At 39.7% G+C, this 20,564-nt stretch overlaps 1 protein-coding gene across 1 annotated transcript in view; it reads right to left on the bottom strand.

The window, feature by feature from the left end:
- The window catches only part of CDH8 (cadherin 8), a gene marked incomplete at both ends in the record, with an annotated part of 126,903 nt that overhangs the window by 65,732 nt on the left and 40,607 nt on the right, over positions 1–20,564 (bottom strand). Inside the window, 1 exon segment of the mRNA XM_080351891.1 lies at positions 7,811–7,930. Within this exon segment, the coding sequence (XP_080208017.1) occupies positions 7,811–7,930 (120 nt within the window).

The raw sequence follows: 20,564 nt of genomic DNA, 5'->3' as shown, positions 1-20,564 counted from the left end.
TGTGTAGTTCAAATTCCTCTGTCTAATTCAGTCACTTGAAGCACAATATTATTTAGATATGTAGCTCCTCTATTCCTGCTCAGCATGAGGAAAATGGTTAAGTCCTAACTGTTTCGCTAGCTTTCTAAAGTGATAGAGATATTGTTCTGAAATGCAATAAATATGTGTGGTATCAGCTTTTTCGTTGCTACTATTAAACTCTAGAAGCAGAAAGCACTTTTTTTTTCAAAAGCCGATCTGTCTTGATCTTAAGCCACTCATCTTTACCAGCTACAGACCATCACAACTGTTTTCAAACATCTCCGCAGTGATTTTATATTTCCTTTATTAATCAGAAAAGACAGATCTTGCTGCTACCGAAGGACTCAATCCTACATACCTTATTCATAATAGTTGCACTTTATACTTCTAAGTACAAAGCAAGAACTGCAGGACTGACCCTCAGGTCTGCCGCACTAGCGGTTTGTCAGTACAACTCTCTCTTCTAATGGGCTGTCACCAAGACAACTCTCAGAATTACCAAAGAATCTCTGTACAAACACCTTAACGCAACTCCTAAGGCTGCACAGCATACTTAGTACACAATGACAAGAAAAGGCTTATAGTAGTTGGAAAATATACTTTATTCCCAGCACTGTACACCTAAGTGCATCAAACGCTGGCAAGACAGAGCTGAAGGTGCTGGAACAGAAGAGACCACGTATAAAGTCCAGCAACCCGGGCTGGGGGCCCTTCCTGCTGGAGGCTGCACACACACCTGCCTCCTCCGCTGGGAAAGGAGCTCTGCACCCCACTCAGAACAACATGGAGCCAGCCCAGCCCAGCACAACATGGAGCCAGCCCAGCTCAGAACAACATGGACCCAGCCCAGCTCAGAGCAACATGGACCCAGCCCAGCTCAGAACAACATGGAGCCAGCCCAGCTCAGAACATGGAGCCAGCCCAGCTCAGAACAACATGGAGCCAGCCCAACCCAGCACAACATGGAGCCAGCCCAGCTCAGAACAACATGGACCCAGCCCAGCTCAGAGCAACATGGACCCAGCCCAGCTCAGAGCAACATGGACCCAGCCCAGCTCAGAACAACATGGAGCCAGCCCAGCTCAGAACATGGAGCCAGCCCAGCTCAGAACAACATGGAGCCAGCCCAGCTCAGAGCAACATGGACCCAGCCCAGCTCAGAGCAACATGGACCCAGCCCAGCTCAGAACAACATGGAGCCAGCCCAGCTCAGAACATGGAGCCAGCCCAGCTCAGAACAACATGGAGCCAGCCCAGCTCAGAGCAACATGGACCCAGCCCAGCTCAGAACAACATGGAGCCAGCCCAGCTCAGAACATGGAGCCAGCCCAGCTCAGAACAACATGGAGCCAGCCCAGCCCAGCACAACATGGACCCAGCCCAGCTCAGAACAACATGGACCCAGCCCAGCTCAGAACAACATGGAGCCAGCCCAGCTCAGAGCAACATGGAGCCAGCCCAGCCCAGCGCAACATGGAGCCAGCCCAGCTCAGAGCAACATGGAGCCAGCCCAGCTCAGAACAACATGGAGCCAGCCCAGCTCAGAGCAACATGGAGCCAGCCCAGCTCAGAACAACATGGAGCCAGCCCAGCTCAGAGCAACATGGAGCCAGCCCAGCTCAGAGCAACATGGACCCAGCCCAGCTCAGAACAACATGGAGCCAGCCCAGCTCAGAACAACATGGAGCCAGCCCAGCTCAGAGCAACATGGAGCCAGCCCAGCTCAGAACAACATGGAGCCAGCCCAGCTCAGAACAACATGGAGCCAGCCCCGCTCAGAGCAACATGGACCCAGCCCAGCTCAGAACAACATGGAGCCAGCCCAGCTCAGAACAACATGGAGCCAGCCCAGCTCAGAACAACATGGAGCCAGCCCAGCTCAGGCCTCTTCAAATTGTTGCAGTGAAAAGATTAGTCAACTTTCAATAAATCTGTAGTAATTGGCAAAGATATCACAGCCGCACTAGTTAATAAAATGAGCTAGAAAGCAGCAGTTCAATCCAGGCTCCGACTAATGTCGAACAAGTTCTTTCTCTACACTAATCCCTTGAGGGTGTAAATCTAAACTATTTAAAAACTGAACTATTTAGAAAGGCTCTGTTGAACATGAGTTAGTTCTGTTCCTAGCAGCTCATTACTTTCCCCTTACAGTTGCAGATTACTTCCTGTATCAAAACTATTTCTCCATCTCTCTCTAGTTTAAAAATGCTACCTTATCATTTTATCATGAGTAATTACAGAAATAGTCCCTGTGCCTCTCTTTTATTAACACCTTTCAAATATTTGTGCAGTGATTTCATATCCTCTTTTAATCACTTCTTATCCAGTTTATACAAATTAAGTTCCATCAATCTTTCATTGTAAGTAATATTCTTCTCACCTTACCTACCCTGCTTTGAACTTTCTTCTGTATCTCAGTAGCCTTTTTTATGATTACGGGTCTCATTGGTAGTACAGGAAATATTCTGAGGGCAGCTTGTGCTATCACTGATAGGCACCATTACTAATAAACTGGACATTAACAACCAGATGGAAGAAATAGCCTGTATCATCACCAAAATACCTGTAACTCAAAAGCTGCTGTCATTTATCCAGTCACTACCTTACTTGTTTAATTCTGCTGGATTGTATCTCAAGGTCTAGGTGGAGGAAGAGAAATGAAGACTGCAAATTGAAATAGAAGATTCAGAGCTGACTTCTGCTGAATGCTGGTTTCATTCCTCCAAGACCTACTCATTTATGGTCTGTTTTCAGAACCGCAGGCTGTCACAGGTTCAACACTGTGGTCCAGAGAGGGCTATATGCTCAATCATTAAAAGTTCTGTTGAATAAAGCATAGAATCACATAATCATAGAATTATTTTGGTTGGAAAAGACCTTTAAGATGATTGAGTCCAACAGTTAACATCATATGGCCAAGTCCACCTCTAAACCATGTACCTAAATACCACATCTACACACATCTTTTAAACACCTGCAGGGATGGTGACTGAACCTCTTCCCCGAGCAACCTGTTCCAGTGCCTGACAACCAGTGCCTGTTGCCTGGCACAACTTGAAGCATCTGTACTTTCACCTGGAAGTTAAAGCTAGGTATAGAAACAATATCTATTCTTCACTCTCTGATCCACCCTCCTTCTCCTCCTTAGGAAAGTCTTTATTTTTCCAGGTCTCCTGAATCTTCTGTTCATCTCAGTTTTACTAAATTGAGCTTTGGCTTTGTAAGAAATGACCATAAAAAAGTAGGGTGCAGTAGAGTGTTTGGTGTAATTTGCCTGTGTTCCAGGTATGTGTAGGAATGACATTATTTAAGTTCAAGTGAAATGTAAATAAGTCAGACACAGCTGAAAATGTATTTTTTCTGCCATCCCCATATTGTAGAACACAGTGTCATTTCATATTATGTTCCATTATGATAATCTTATTTAAAGCTGACAGTCATGATTTAATATCCTTGAGAAAGCTTAAAGGTGAGAAGTATACTTTAGCTACTTTTAACAGCCTTAAGAAACCCTCTTCCCCAGCATTTCGACTGTCATTATTTGGATTATGAGAGAATACACACAGCCTGTATACCTTTATAAAGAATACACATTAGTCAGGAAACCTGACATCAGTTAGTCAGATGTAATGATAGCGATTTATGGAATATACTTTAGTCTAGCATGAGTTTCATTACTAATCTGATCTCATCACATTGTAGGTTTAGCCTCTCACAGAAAACCTGAATCTGTATCTTTGTAATGTATTATTTATGTTTATTCTCTATCCAATAAACCAGTGGTCATATTAAAATTCACCTATGAAAAATGAAAAATATTCAGAACGAGCCATCAAAAAAGCATTTACCCTGAGCCATATTCAGAGCACTGAATGAAAAATAACTCGTGAATTACCTTCTTTCATATGTCTATAACTCATACAGAAGAATTCGCAAACTAGAACTGCAGAAGCATATGCATTTTTCATCTAAGGTAATGGAAAATTATTGTTTTATGGGTCACTTACCAGTACTTATTTCTGTGCACCCAGCATTATAGAATTGTTTCAGCAAGAAGGTTGAGAGTACTGTCAGAGTGTGATTCAAAGAAGGACTACACCTAGTTTATGTCAAGTTAGTAGGAACGAAAAAGCAGAAGAGTAAGCAAGTGCTTTCTTCAGGTTTACCCTGAGGTGCTGCAAACCTTTCTACCCTAGGCAGGAACCCATAGCCTACACCTCTGCTCCCTCTTTTTGTTCAGAATGCTACAAGAAGGGAGAAGAATCGTGAGACATTATCGGGATCATTCCTGATGGTCGTCTCTCAGCATCCCACTAAAACAAAGCAGCAAGGTCCCACAATCTGTAGTCTGAGCCAGGAAATGAAAAACTTACAGGCAGTACAGCCCATCCATGTCTGCTCCACAGATCTAAATCTAGCCTTAATTTCTAATAAACAAAGCTAACAAAAGCCCAGTCAGATAGAAAAATAGTAAGTAGATCAGCTCTAAGTGGCTATTTTATTGGTAACATTTTATACACTCCCTTGAATGACTGAAAGTATTTACATTCTGAAGTGGATCACTTCAGCACAGTCCCTTTCTGTGATTCCAGTTTGGGAAAGACACAATTCTAGACACAATATCTGTGTTCAGACACAATTCTATTTCAAACGAGTTGGAAATGCTTTGAGCTTAGCAGGGGCACTAATGAAATGTGACCACAGAGAAAATGTAGCTACAAATCACCAGCCCCTCTCCCACTCCTCCCTGCCCCCCAACAAATAAACCACGAACCCTAAAAACCTAAAATCTACCACACTTAGAGGACCACCTTCGGGTTTGATTAGTTTTTGATAAGACATGACTATAGCTGGCTATTCTGGTGTAATTCGTACACTGTCACAATAGCATCCAAGCATCTTCTCCCACAAAAACTTTCACTGAGGTTCCTGAGTATTGCGCACAAATATGGAAGATAATTTGTTTTCCTGGCCTGCTTACTAAAATGAAGCAAATATTAGTTGTGATGCTTCACATTGCTAAGGTTAGATAAATACAAATATAAATATAAATAGCTACATACTTTCTATTTGCTTTGGACATCTTTCTGCTAAAATACATCTTCTACTCTATTTGACCATGATAACGGCGCTACCGTCCAACTTATACAGCTGCTAAACCAGTGTGTATGTTTTGTGCACCACTATCTCTAAAAGGTGAAATACAGTGTCACAAGGTACTGCAAAATTGTAGCCGTCTTGCCATAATACTTTTGGCATTTTGAGACTGCATGTAACAAGCCATAAAGCTCTCTCTGGTATGTAATAAATCCTGGTATTACCAAGAAAATCTGCTTCATAGTTCCTTATGTTTTCTGAAATCAACACTTCTCTTCAGAAGAACCGTAACTGTAAAGCTGCTGGCTTTTAGAGCACTGGTTTTCACACTGTATAACATATGGTCGCAATTTCTACATGACCACCTACATCTGGTTTGTTCGATGACCAGACTTTAATGTATATTTACTGTTTACATATTCTAAACAAAGGCATGCTGGAGGGGTTTACACCATTTGACCGTGTGGCTAAGATTTCTCCATGGGAATGATGACACATCTTGGACACACTGACAAATTCCACAAGTTTTAAATCATCACAAGCAATGGACGGGTCCATCTAATATCACAGAAACAACTGCATACTCTCCAGATTTCACAAACTCTTTCATGGGTGGCTCTCAGAGTAGTATGGTAGTTACACTACAGATTAAGAGACACAGAGATAACAAACAGAGGAACACTCTACATGAACTCATTCAGTTGTTACGGTTTAGAGAAGAACGGAATTGTTGTCCTCCATACATCTAGAAAAGTGAGGAATCTCAAACCAGTTATTCATTGAGAAGCAGCTCCATAAGATGAAGACGCCTACTCAGGGACTGTGGAAAAGCCACAGTTAAATTCTGTATGATTAAATTCCCTTTAGAAACTACACGCCATTTTCATGGTAACTGAACTGCTACTCAAAGCGGTGTTTATAACTGGAAACAAAGGTAGGAGGGGGAATTTAATGCTAGTGAAACAGGAGAAAAATAATAATTTTCAGGTTCACCAAAAAGCTTTGGAGTTTTCTCCAGCTTTTGTAATAATGGAAATCACTTTCCTAGGTGATTAATAGTTACTTCAATGGATTAAGCATAAGGTTTTAATGCAATAAAATAATAAATCTGAGTAAAATTAACCAATGTTTGATATTTGCAGTATTTTCTCGGAGGCTATTATTTGTGAAAGAAGGGAAAAATCCTCTGTGTGGGTGGAGAATACACCTCTCAGCTCCTCTGTGAAAGCTGATGTGTTCCCCTGCAAAAGCACTAACTATGTCTAGTAGAAACTGAGCAAGACCCAACAGGTAAGCCCCTTCTAATTAACACAGCTAACTGAAGTCATTACTGCATGCAATAATTTATAGTATTAAGGAAACTAAATCATATATGGTTGGAGTCTGTTCAGAATTATATTTCCGCATGTCCTGTAACAAATCACCCAGCATCAATAAGGGGCTTCACTAATAACACTCCCTTGATAGCCTTGTTTTTCAAACAAGCTACTGGTTTTCCATTGTGTGGAGTTATTCTTTGTAAAACTCTCCTTTACATGCAATAAAATACTGAATCACATTCCAGAGATTGTTTCTGCAATTAGTATAGCTGTCCTTCAACCAGGAGAAAATACATTAATTTATCACTCCATTAAATTATGAATATTTATTTGCCTACTCTATTTGAGTAAAGCCCCTGCAAATTAGGACATTTCTAGGAGAGGGAAATAATATTTTGCATGCAATCTCACCTGAGAGACTTAAAGAACTTCCAGACTTCAAAGAGTCTAAGAATACTCTCTTTAACGTTGGTGAGAAAACTTAGCACACTTGAGCTATCAAAACCATCCTTTAATAATTTCTCCTAGCATTTATTTCATAACTTTAATTTAATCTTCATGAGGACAAGAATTTTTCCTCCTGCTTTGCTCTTTTATGGTCATATAAACCCACGTGGCTTTTTGTATGTTTTAAAATGAGTTATACTTCTCTTCTCCTTAGGAGATCACAGCCTCTTGACTCATAGTGATTAAAAAGAATTTCAAGTAACAGCTGAAAGAATATAAGAAATAATATCAAATCACTTAAAAAAAGCACTTCAAGACATAACTAACTAAATGAGTTTGCTTTAAGTATGATGCATATACAGGAAACAAGAGGGAATTAATTTATTGATACTTTCAGATTACTCTCAAGACTTCCAAAACACAGAGAAATAAAATCATCCTAAACGCATGTTAATAAAACTTCACACCAACACTCAGTATCATGTTCTTTCTGTTCCCCAATCCATCCAATCAAGAAAAATAGTTTTTAATGAAAACACACAATATATTCACTAAAATTCCCAAACTAAACTGTACTTTGACTGGAAATACTCATATTGAAAATTACATTATGCTCATTAAATTCTTCAGGCCAAGTCTTTCCGTCCCTAATTATAAGTCACACAGCACTTCCACTGCCTTCGGTTTTGCTTCAGTAACTTCTACAATATTAGCATCACCATTACTCACATTAGCAGTAATTGGGATTTTTCTTTGTCTTTTCACATGATCAAACTCTGCTGGACTAGAAGTGGGACATGTGTTACAACTTGGTAATACTGACAGACAGCTGTTTACGCTCCGTGTTTAAGTATGCTATACGAAGTACGTAAGAGGCATAGTCACCTCTGTAAATATAACCGAGGGATCCATGTCCAGTCACTCACCTGTATGTGGCTCAATAGAGAAGTAGGGCTGTCCTTCCAGAATGCTATAAACCAGCTTGGCACTGTTTCCATAAACCGGATCATCGGCGTCTGTAGCTGTGACTTTAGTAACAAAGGTACCTAAATAAAAGTAATATATACAATTAATGTTTACATTCTTACTAGGAATTGACATAAGTTGTTCAAAAATCATTTGAAACAAATATTAGCTTCCTTGAAACTCTGAAGAAATTTGTGAGGTGTATGATAATAAAAAGAAGAAAGAACATCAGTAATAACTCAAAACATTACTTGTGGAACACAAAACGTTTTCCTTCAAGATGCTAATGCCAGCAGACTGAATTTCTGGGCAAAGGAAAAGCCTTTTCAGTAGCTGTATTATTTAAGGATCCTTTGTAGAATGCATTTAAAGCTACCTGATAGATCTGTGTAGACTTCAAGCATTTGCAAAGGAATTATATCAAAGGGATATGGAATACAAGGTTAATAATACAATATAATATGTTGCATTTAAGATTTGCAAAATCACATTTGAAAGAAGCTTGCCAAGTTACAATGACTGCATAGAAAAGCAGTAATAAAAAGGGTTCTTTTTGCTTCTCTTGGCTTATAGCCATACTAACGGTTTGATGTGGCCACAGTGACAGAGTCAGGACAACATGTATTGTCTCTGAAATGAGTCTCTGCCACTGAGAGGGCCGTTGTCCAGCAAGAGTTATACATTCCATACTCTGTGCAAAGAAAATAGAAGAAAATATTAAGGAAATTGCCCTTTTCATTTCTTAGCCAACATAGAACTTCCCACTTCTGTAAAAAGAGAAATCAAATGAAATTCAGTAGGTTACATTAAGATTGCTGAAAAGACTTTTTATAATGATTTAAAAATATAATGATGACATTTATTAGACTAACAATAAAGACAATATCTACAGAGAGTGAGAGAGGCTAAGGCCTGAATTATGTTTCTTATGTTCAAAAAGGAAAAGAATTATAGCACCAACCAAAACACCCTCAGTGCTGGATATGCCAATAAAAACAGACTCCTCTTTCCTCTTGTACTTTGTGTGCTGCTGAATCCAAACCACACAACACCTGGGGACAGGAATGGTAAACTAGGGCAGGAGAAGATCCCTTTGGCATGTCTTTTCATTGCGCTCTCTTCTTTCTCTGTATGCCACATTAGTGTCATGGCTTTAGGCACTTGTGTACTACAGTATATGGAAATCATGTAGAGGAATATTTACATATTTAGAGATATTTTGCATGTTACCCAAGAGCTTCCATTTCAGGCTTTCCCACTTGGCCACTTTGAGCATCAGAGCAAGAGATGGGGCTCGCAGGATTCGGGAGTGTCTGGAGGGGTGAATGACACCTTGCTCAGGGAGGGCAAGTTCTGCAGCGCCTCAAGTTGAGGAGGGTTTGCTGAGTGGGAATAAATGGGTAATTCCCAGGGACAGAAATACGTGTTGCAGAAATAGATCTCGCTGGAGGAAAAAAAGCCTGCGGCTTGTAAATTTATCCATTCTTACAGGAGAGAATATCAATGAAGGGAAGGCTCATCTGAGTGTTGTGCAAGCTCTACCATGGCCCCATTTGGCAGGGAAGTGCCCCACCAGCATCTCTCCTGCTGCTCAGCTGGGTCCAGAGGAATGCATATGGCCCGCAGCGGTGTGCACCATGTGGAAAAGATGCAATCCTGACGAATATTATGTTGCATCTATCTTTGACAGATGCTTGCCAAACTTGTTCTTCAAAACCATGTAAACTGTAAAAGTTTTGAAGCTTAACTGTTTTCGATGTTGAAAGGTGATCTTATACTTAACCTTTAATACAATAAAACTTTGGCCTGCCACTGGGCACAAGAAATAGACTTTATCCTTAACTTGATGGTTGGTTTCTAAGGAATTAACATCAGAAATTTGTTGTCTGAGCAATTATAAATTTTGCTAAATACTCAGAGTAACAGACAACGTCTGGTAGCTTTAAGCAAAAATGATAAAGGGGCTAAGATGACACAAATGTGGTCCCCAGCCTTGTAGCAAGTACAGCAGCCTCAGCCTATAGATGATATCCCAGATGACCGTCTTCACATACAGGAGAATAAAACCAGTAACAGGCAGCAACCAAGAGGCACACTCAAGGTCATGGCATAGGCTACAGAACATAAATTAAATAGGGAACTATAAGAAGGAAGCACAAAGAAAGTCTGAGTTTGGATGCTGCAGGAACAGAGGAACTGAAGGACCTTTTGTGGCTTGTCCACAGTAGTTACAAAGCATGAAAAGACGTAGTTATTAGAATGGTCTCACGTATTTAAGTTTTGTTGTCTCACCTTCTATAGCTCATACACCAGGTATGAGTTCTCTGTTGTGTTGGTCCCTTGCTGAGCTGTACCTCCCCCTCAGAACTCCAGCTCCAGCCCCACCATCCCAGCAGACACTCCCTGCGGGTCACAACTGCTCCCTCAAGTGTGCTACCAAATATGAGTGGAGACATCTTCAGCTGGATCCAACCTGACATTGCAGGTGATGTACCCAGTTCTGTGGAAGTGGCTACTACTATAAAACTTCTGGTTTTAACCTTGGAAGACAAAAGAGGCTTGTGCAGAACGTCATACTATACAACAGGGCTGGAATCAGACAAGGCTCATCAGAACAGTGAGCATTTTTGTAAAAGTATTTTATCTAGGCTGTTCCGTTTTGTTTTCATGATATACTTTATACACAAAGGAAAATAAAGAAAGGAAACTGTTGACTTCTTTGAGACTGTGTTTGATTTGCCTAGCTGGCTCTCTATTCAAAGGACTTCAGAAATAATTACACTGCTTGTTTAGAAAGATTTGATATATAACATCTATTCTTTTCTTATTTCACTTGAGAATTCCCAGGGTTTTATAGATATTTATTTCAATATTTCAACTTAAATGCATGTGCTGATTCTTTGATAAATGCATCCTTTATCCCAAGTGTTCATTAGACATTGAAGTTGAATACGCCTTAATACAACAGGCAGTGTCTAACATTGCTTCCCATCCTGATGCTCAGCTCTCAAGATTTTTTCATGTTATATAAAATACATATATATATGTATATGTATATATATAAAATAATAATCAGTTATTGAGGCCCTAAGTTTATTTTAAACTTATACATACATTAAAAACACATATGTAATAGCCATTATTCCCGTTCACTGTTTATATAAGAAGAGGGAAAATGGCATACCTTTCTTTCCCTTATAGGTCAACAAAGCGCAACTATAATCTCACCTAATAAAATTAATGAAAGGAATGGAAAAATAAAATACTCTTCCACTCCCATAATCAATTTCTTACACTGCCAGTCTCAGATCTTCATTTCCAACCATCACACACAGTTCTGAGAAGGTCTCTCAAATTCAGTAATTTGCTTCCAACATCTTATTGATGAAAATTGTTTATGAAAGACGTAAGCAATCATGAAACAGAAATTAAAGAAATTACTTTCACTATGGAAATTAGTTAAGCTTTTACATACTTAGCACCTTTAATCTGAATTGTTTTGTCTTATGAACCAAATCTTGTGCAGGTGTGAAGCACGCTGCAGTGATATGCTCACACTGGCAATAAGTTTATAAAGGAGCAAGCCCTGTCCCCTCTGCAGCTGCATCAGTGCTGCTCTGGTTCCACTGCCAGATGCCGAGGGCCCACAAGGAGCAGCAACTATCCCAGTCCCATAAGTGACAGAGCCCTTTTCAACTAAGCACGAGCAGAAGACTCAGGGAACTGAGAGATTACCGAGCGTGAAAACGAATGCAGAATAAAGGAACTCACAGCCACCACGGCTGTTATTCGGGCAATCTCCTGAACACAGCCCAACTCCCCGTGCTTTGGTCCAGAGCTTTGGATTATCAATATTTAAGTAGGGTTTTACTCCACTACAGACACTGCAGTTATAAACTACACATACATAAATATTTTTACATGCATAATATGCTTAAAGTTTTGAAGATAAAAATTTTGTATTGAAAAAGCAGGAAGAATGCAGGGAAGAGCATTTCTTAGGTAAATGCTCTTTGAAAAACAACATTCTGGGATCTACCTAGTAAATAAACAGCTACAGTTCCTGTTGTGTTTAATTTGGACTATATTTGGCTTGTTTTCGTTTCTTCGTCAGTGCTAAAACAGACTCATTTAGCTAGAGATTAAAAATTTGAAATAGAGCCATTTTTACAGGAAAGTCACCTATTATAGTCCAAGTCACTGTCGTCCTAATTACAATAATATAGCAGTTCTATATAATCTGGCCCAACAAGATAATCACTGTTTCTTTTTTTCTTTATGCACCTAATATTGCCTTATATGGAACAAAACCGTTTTTCCAATAGATGAGGCAAATTTTAAGATGTTCGATTAAAAAACTTAGTGCATTTTTTTTTTCCGAGGAACAATTTTGTAATACTAATGACCCTGTGATTAAATATGGACTGCAAAGAGATTCAACAGATTTTAGTTAATGAACGCTCCTAATGTGATTTGGCCATTAACCATCGCCGATTGTTTTACTTCGTTAGTGTCAAGTTTCATAGTTTCTCTTTGCAACAGGCCGGCAATCAGAGATGCAATTAACAATAAAAGTGGTTTTATATGGCTAGGTAAGGAAGCCTGTATTTACTGGCAAACTAAGATTAAATGCCATCATAAAAATAAGATGTGTGTGCTCAGCTAGTTCTCTTCTGTTGTTTTGGTTGTGTTTTTATGTGCAAGTCAGGGTACAGATTCTGCGCATTAGTCAGAAAGAAAAATGCATATGCTGCCATAGGGAGTAGGAAAGCAAATTTTCTGGTGTGGCAGTGAAATGTGCGCACTGAAAACCATACAAATCAAACTTGTATGTTCTAGAGGAGGTAACGCACAGACGGCACCAGAAATTTACATTAATACATATGCAATGAAGAAACCATTTTGTTGAAAGATTGTAATGGCTGCTAGAAATAAAAAATGTGACCATAATGCAACCCAGTGGGACCGTGTTTTCTCATCTTCCCAGGGACTTGTTTGGTTTGGTGTTTCTTCCCTTTTCTGATGCCCTTTTTGGTCTCCTTCACCCTTTCTCTCCTACTCTTCCTAAATCCTGACAGGCTGGAATCTCCATTTCGTTCAGAAGATCTCATTGCCAATCTGACAGGACACCAGGAGTATATTTGCATGAAAAAGACCTACCGTTATTTACCAACTGTTTTGTTTCTCGAAGAGGATCACTGTACTTCCAAATCTCTAGCTAGATTTTGAGTGTGGCTGATAGTAGCCATGCAGTCAGCAGTGGTCAGAGCAAAGCATTGTTTGCATTCAGCAGGTCAGATAAGCATTCTTCCCAAAATGAAGCCTTTTCTTCGCTGTCCTTCTTTGCTGTAATCTCACAGGTAGCATGACAGTTGTTGTCATGGTAACTATTTTTATTGAATAAAACCGCAATAATCTCATAAAAACCCGTATAACTTCTTGACATGTAAATTATTACTGCCTCAAAGCTGAAGAAACTTCCCCTTGTTTTTCATTGTTGCTGATTTTTTTAAATACAAAACCACAGTTTTAAGCCTTATCATCCTACACTCTTCTATATGAGACCAGTTTTAAACACTAAATCTAAGAATCAGAGATGTCACTAGCCAGATAAAGAAAACATATATGGAACAGAAATCTGTGCAATGCACTTTAGGACTTCTTAACATATGCAAAATACTCATAAAATATTATCATGGGTATTTTATATTGCATAGCTTGATGTACGTGCGTATATACACTCATATATACGTGGGTCTGTTGTATGAGTGTTTTAGGGTTCTTTTGCACATCATATGTTACTTCTCTCCTGCCTTCTATATCAGTATTTGAATGTATTAGTAGTAGTAGTAGTAGTTATTCTATTGCCAAAGCTCAGAAATCCCAATATGTGGCTCAGGTCTCACAATGCAAGAAATTCCTCTCCTCAAAGACTCCAAGAGCCAAGTAGCAGCAAAGACGAATGCAGAGGGACACCAGAGGAGAGCCAAGGAGGTGAGAAGGGGATGCGCATCGCCCTGGGCAGCGGCGGCAGCACACAGCGGTGCAGCTCCCTCACCTGCCTGCTGCCGGCTCCGCACAACAAGCCCTCGGTGCTATGGCACGCAGGCAGCACGGAAGAGTTTTAAGTATTGCTTTGAGATGAAATGACAGAGGTCTTGTGTGGGTTTTTCAGGAGATCTTCCCACACTTATAGGAAAGCATGTGAAAAATAGAGGAGTATTTGCTTTTTAAGTGTCTGGTGGACCCCTTCTTTCAGTAACAAAAAGTTAATGCAAATAGAAGATGACATCCTAAGCAGTGGTAAGAAGTAGAGATACAGGCCAGAATGGTCCACTAAAGGAAAAGTGGGCTTGACATGTGCTTGACATGCTAGAGAGGCAGGAAGGCCAGAATGCGTTCACCTATAGCTATAGCAGAATCCTGTATACAGCCGCTCCTAGAGGAAGAAATGAGAAAGAAAATTCATGTACTTTACAGATGTAATACTGATGTGTGGGTGATGAGAATCATAGAAATACATAGATACAAGACTTCACTTAACCTTCTGCAAAGAGAAAAACAACAATAAAAGCTTCCTTACAACGAGATATTGTACAAGGAGGAATAGCTCCCCAAGGGAAATAACAGAATCCTTCTCACTGAAGAGTTCACAGGATACCAGATAATGTATTCTAAGGGAAAACCCTAGAAAGACAGGAAGATTAACTAATAGGGTAATTTGTCTTTCCCAGCTGTAATTTATTTGACTCTAAGTAGTGAAATACTGTGATGCTGTCATGGTCTTGTTTATGATGATTAAGTTAAGGAAGAAGGAAATGAGGGTTATTTATACAACTTGGTTTTAGGCTCAACTGGCTAAATTAGGTGCCTAGTTGAATGAGCTTTCTGCTCTAAGGGAGGAAGGCAGAATCATCCTCTCATGGGATCCTTCTTTCTCGGTTGACAAGATAGGAATCCAAATTAAATTAACCAGCTAATATGAATGTCTAAATTTAAGTCATATGAGTATTCTCTTATGTGTATGTACTCAAAATGAACCATACCAGTCTATAACACTAACCTCCAGGAACTTCAACCACACCAGCTGACACACCAAAATATAGGACAAGTACAAATCTTGCAAGACTTCTGTTTTCATTTACATTATTTCCCATATGTATACATAAACACCTATGTGCGCTTTGTATAAGTAGTGCTATGTAATTTCACTGAAATGCACAGAAAAACGAGCTGGCACTGTGCCCCTGCAACCCAGAAAGCCAACTGTATTCCGGGCTGCAGCAAAAGCAGCGTGGCCAATAGGTCAAGGGAGGCGGTTCTCCCCCTCTACTCTGGTCTTGTGAGACCCCACCTGCAGTGCTGCATTCAGCTCAGAGACCCCCAGCTTAAGAAGGACATGGACCTGTTGGAGTGAGTCCAGAGGAGGCCATGAAGATGATCGGAGGGCTGGAGCACCTCTCCTGTCAAGACAGGCTGAGAGAGCTGGGCTTGTTCAGCCTAGAGAAGAGAAGGCTCCAGGGGGACCTTGTAGCAGCCTTCCAGTATCTAAAGGGGACCTACAAAAGAGCTGGAGAGGGACTTTTTACAGGGGCATGTAATGACAGGACAAGGGGTAATGGCTTTAAATTGCAAGAGGGTAGATTTAGATTAGATACAAGGAGGAAATTCTTCCCCATGAGGGTGGTGAGGACCTGGCATAGGCTGCCCAGAGAAGCTGTGCATGTCCCATCGCTGGAGTGTTCAAGGCCACGTTGGACGGGGCTTTGAGCAACCTGGTCTAGTAGAAGGTGGCAGGGGGGTTGCAACTGGAATCTTAAAGGTCCCTTCCAAGCCAAACCATTCTATGATTCAAAAAGCTTTGAGAACCCAGTACTCTGCAGACCTACAGGAAATGGCAGATGCTGCCCCAAAGAATTGATAGTCGAAACCAAAAGTTTTAACACCTGAAAAATGTGGTGTGATAAAGAGATCTGTAAAATCAAACAGGAGCAGGTTGGTCAACAGTAGGAAATAGCAAGTGCAATGATTATGAAGTACATTGCAGGAAAATGCAAGAAACTGCTTCCAGCAAGAAAATAATCTTTTCATAGACTTCTGGTAGACTAAGTCAGGATTAGCGCCACAAGCAGAAGAAAAATCTGAGTTGTTTCTTCCAAGTGTTACATATTTCTTAATGCAATTTTTAGAGTAGATAGTTTGGAAAGTTAATGAAATCTTAAAAATGTTAATATCATGCCGTATGAGTCAGAAATCTCTGCACAACTGAATATCCTACCACAAGTAACACAACAATGTTCTTAGATTGCTCATATGTCATTTTAAGGACTTTTTATCATGTGAAGGAAATAGGAAAAATACATTGTATGCAAATGCGTAACTGCAGCAGTATGAAAGGTGCTTGCTATGCATACGAGAAAAATGCCTTCTGTTCAGCCCACAGACAATGGAGCGAGCTGGCAGCCTTCAGCATTTTACCACTGTAAAATGAGGACTGTAGGAAGCACGGCCGTGAAATCCAATGAATTGCATTTTTCTGCTTAAACTAATTGTTTTAGAACTCTGATGCTGCCTTTTTAACACGATCTTTCGGAAACAAAAATGGTTTACAACAGAAATATAGGTTCAGATCTAGTGATACAGATAACTCTTTGGCAATTATCCTTGCACATGTTACCTACTGCTTGGATTTAGCTTGTGTGAATCTAATAAGAAAGGACACTGCCTTTTCAGTTTTAAGGTTGGCAGTTCTTTCTTGCTACAACTTATAAGATGGTGCCATTAGAGAGCCTGCAGGTATTCCTTTATAAATCCTCCCGGGTGGCTGTTTGTTAGGATTAGAATAGAGTCTGTAACATCACAGGCACTGGTAGAAGGGTAAAACGTATCTTATGTTTGGCTTAAAGAATTATGTTTTCATGTTATTTTTTAATTTTCCCTTTAGATCCTACCCTCACTATAGAATATTAATTGATATTTGTGAGAGGTATGGGAAATAGCTATTCTTTTGTTCAGGACTTTTTGAAAGGCTGCTTATCTCTAATCAATTGACTATTCCATCATTCTGCGAGGTCCCCAGGCAAAGACAGTAAAATTGGATGATCACTGTAAACTATATTTTGAAACAGGGAAAAAAAAAAGTACCATAAGGCTTGTTGATTTTGTTGGAATTTTCAGGTTATGCTCAGGTGTATTGTATAAAAATATAAATAAAGTAGGCCTGGCTGTTTACTGCAGAAATTCTTTCATTTACAACTTTCTGTTGTGAAACCAGAAAATGGCTGCTATAATCTTGCAGCTTTGATGTTTTGCTTGCTTTGTTTGGTAGAGTGAAGCCTATAAAGCCAGCAACTGTAATCCAGGTTGCAAAAGCAGACTCTGAAATATTGCTCCCTCAGGCCACCGTGGAGCCAACATATGGCAGCAGAGCCCATTTGGGCCCCAGGGAAAGGGCACAGTTGAATTGGCTACCCAGCAGTGCTCTGCCGGCTGATTCAGGAGAAAGCCGTATTGACATCAGCTCCACAGGCAATTGCTTATCTGTATTCATGAAGAAACATTAAGTGCTGCGGATTCAGCAACTAAACAAAGAGAGAGATACCAATTCAGGGCAGGGCGGGGAATGACCAATGCCAGGGAAAAAAAATGGATTCTGAATTGGATCTGAATCTCATTTCCCAAATGTCAAACGCGTCCATCAAAGAGACGTCTAACACAGGCCATCTGAATTAACAGTTTGAGGAGCACTGGTCCCCAATGTTCTCAAGCTAAATCTTTTGTGGTAGCAGAGTGATGTAAGTTATACCAATAGAAGCTGCTGTGAAAATATTACCACACTGATCTATTTTCAGACCTAGAACTTTCTACCTATGACTAGAACTTCTCTACATTTCCCACAATTGTACAAAGAGAATAGTCTCTTTTCCACTTGGGCACCATGCACTGGCCAGCACATGGGCTCATGGCACTAGCATAGCTGTTTGGAAAAAGGAAATGCCCTGCTTTTATACCCAACAAAAAACCAACCCCTACCACTGTTTTAAACCTCTTTTTCTTCAACATTTCAAATTTGGGGAAATTGTTAAAAATCCTTGCTAGGAGCAGATTTAAACTTGTAACTGAATCTATCGGAAACCTGAGTCAAAGACTTATTTTCACGTAGCCACAGGACAGAAATATGGTATGTTTGATATGTACAAATGAATGCAACAGCAAATCATTTCAGAAGCAGAATATCTGCAAAAAGAACAACATGTTTGTGACTGAGACAAGAATCATCTCGAAAAATGACAGGAGGGCAGGTTCTTGTAGATTACATAGGAATAAAGCAGCACCCACCTAAAACTGCCAACATTTTCTGTGCTCTGCCCTTATACGATCAACATACAGCTATGTCTGTCTGTCTGTCCTCATCCTGTGAAACTAGCATCATATGAAGATCTGTTGCTCTATATGTAATTCCATATGGAACTATGACTTCAATTCTGATCCAAAAGGCTTTAATCCTGAGGAGTTTATCTTCACTACGTGTCATTTGCACAACATTCCTTTGTGCAAAGGGAATGAATGCACGTGTGCCAAAGGTGGAACATTTGTGACAAATTACCGCTAGCTAATGAAGAAGAAAAAAGACAGGGTGTTTTTGGTTTTTCTAAGAAATCACTGCACATTAATAGCTCCATAGTTTGCACAGGTAATTCAGGGGTCATTCCTAAGAATCAATGACTTCAGAATCTGAACATTTAAGTACTTCCTGCCATTGGTACAAAGTATTTTGTGCCATCCCTCTGATTTCAGTGATTTTGTATAAAGTCAGTGAACTCTTATAGCTTAGTACACTCAGGACAATTTAGGTCAGTGCAACTAAAGGGTCAGACTATAAATCCCTAAAGAGCAATATCACAACTTTGTCCACGGTCCTGGAGCTCATAATGGTCATTGAAGAACAATAAAAAAGATAATGACATTTTCAATCAGAACTCATAACCAATGGAAAGTACAAAAATAATAGCACATACTCAAAAATATGTTTTGACAAGGTTCAATAACAGGTCAAATTAAGGAGAAGACTATCTTGCTGTTGAATATATCTTAACCAATTACTTAAAGTTGCTTATGACTTTGCTTTTGGAACTGTGTCTCAGTCACACAGAATGCACACACTATTTTAAACACATGCACGCTCACTAAGTAAATCTCTCACGTAAAACACTCTTCGGTTCCACAGCCAGTGCATTTGATTATGCACAAAATGAACAAGTAGAGGAACAAGACAACACGAAGATATACATTTTCTAACAGCTGTTACATTCTTGCCATATTTTACAACATCTGCTGGTTTTTTCCTTGGCTTTTGCACTCCCTTTGCATTTACCCTTTGGGCTAATTTGTAGTTGACCCCAGTAATATAGTCCTTTTACTCTACAATTCTGTGACAAACTATCATTGATTTAACAGTCATGCTCAGTGCCTTAAAATCAATGAATACATGGGAAAAAAAATCAGTAAGTCGGTATGGTTGATCTTGATAACATTTCAAGTCAGGTTTTCATCACAACTTTCTAATTTATTAAGTTATTTCATCACTATTCATATCAGACATTGCATGTTGATTTTGTATTAATCAGATTTGTCCTTTTGCAAACAGTTTGTAACTGGAAGGGAATTACTGTCTTTGGGAGAGCTGGAAAGAAAAGCTACACCGTGTACTATACCGCTTTTCCTATCCGTGGCTATACTAAATGACTCGACTCCGCTTTAAAAGGAACAAAAAGGAATGATTTCTTGTTTACAGTGGTGTAATCAAGGGCAAACTTTGATCCAAATGAAAACATCGCTAAGTACATGTGCTTGTGCCAAAATGGGAAATTGATATTTTGACTCAACTGAAAGCCTAAATCCTTTCCAATAAAGACCATTTCCCCCCCAGTAAATGGTTTTCATGGAAGAATTTAAGGACAGAAATATTATTCTAAGCTTTTTCACATTGTTAATATTTTTCAATTGTTAAAGGCAAAAGCATTTCTAGAGCAATGAGAGACTAAATTCCACTGTATGTATTTTAAGATGGGAGTTTTTATGACTGTCAGGGAAATTCTTAACATTCGCAGATCATCAAAGTTTGCCTGTTTACCTTAATTCAGGTAAACTATGAGAGAATTCTCTTCCCTTGTGGCTTTTGTTCTTTTTCCATCTGTGTCCTTTTTATTTCATCACCACATTTGTCACTCTCCTTCTGTCATCTCCTGTCTTTCAACATGACACCAGCTGTCTAAACACTCTTGGCTTCACTAAGAATGAAATCAAGACATTTCATTCCCCAGTTCTCTCCTGGAAATAAGGATCCTGAAACTTTACTGTTGGGAGACAATATCCCCTTTTGCTCCCATTATCACCCCTGCTTTCAGGGAATTTATGAACCTCTGCATAGCTGAAAAGGCAACAGAGAAAGAGAACATCCTGGGGATCGGGGTAGTGGCTTTTTTTGGTGGTGCTTTATTGTTCTTGTTTTGTTTTGCTTTTCTTCCATAAGCTACAGGACAAGTTCTAATGACCCTTGCGGATCTTCTAAGATTGCTCATTCATTTCCATACTGTGCTCATATATACCTCATTGCAGGTATATATACAGAGTTTATAGGCAAATAGACAGAAAAAATAGTCATGGGGTTCTTCCTCACGGAAGCTTAGTTGAATCTCTTTTTAAAAGGTTTTA

This window comes from Nesoenas mayeri (genome assembly GCF_963082525.1).
Source record: "Nesoenas mayeri genome assembly, chromosome: 12".
Taxonomy (NCBI): Eukaryota; Metazoa; Chordata; class Aves; order Columbiformes; family Columbidae; genus Nesoenas; species Nesoenas mayeri.
Note: the sequence above shows the minus strand (reverse complement) of the source record. Positions and strands in the feature narration are given on the sequence as shown.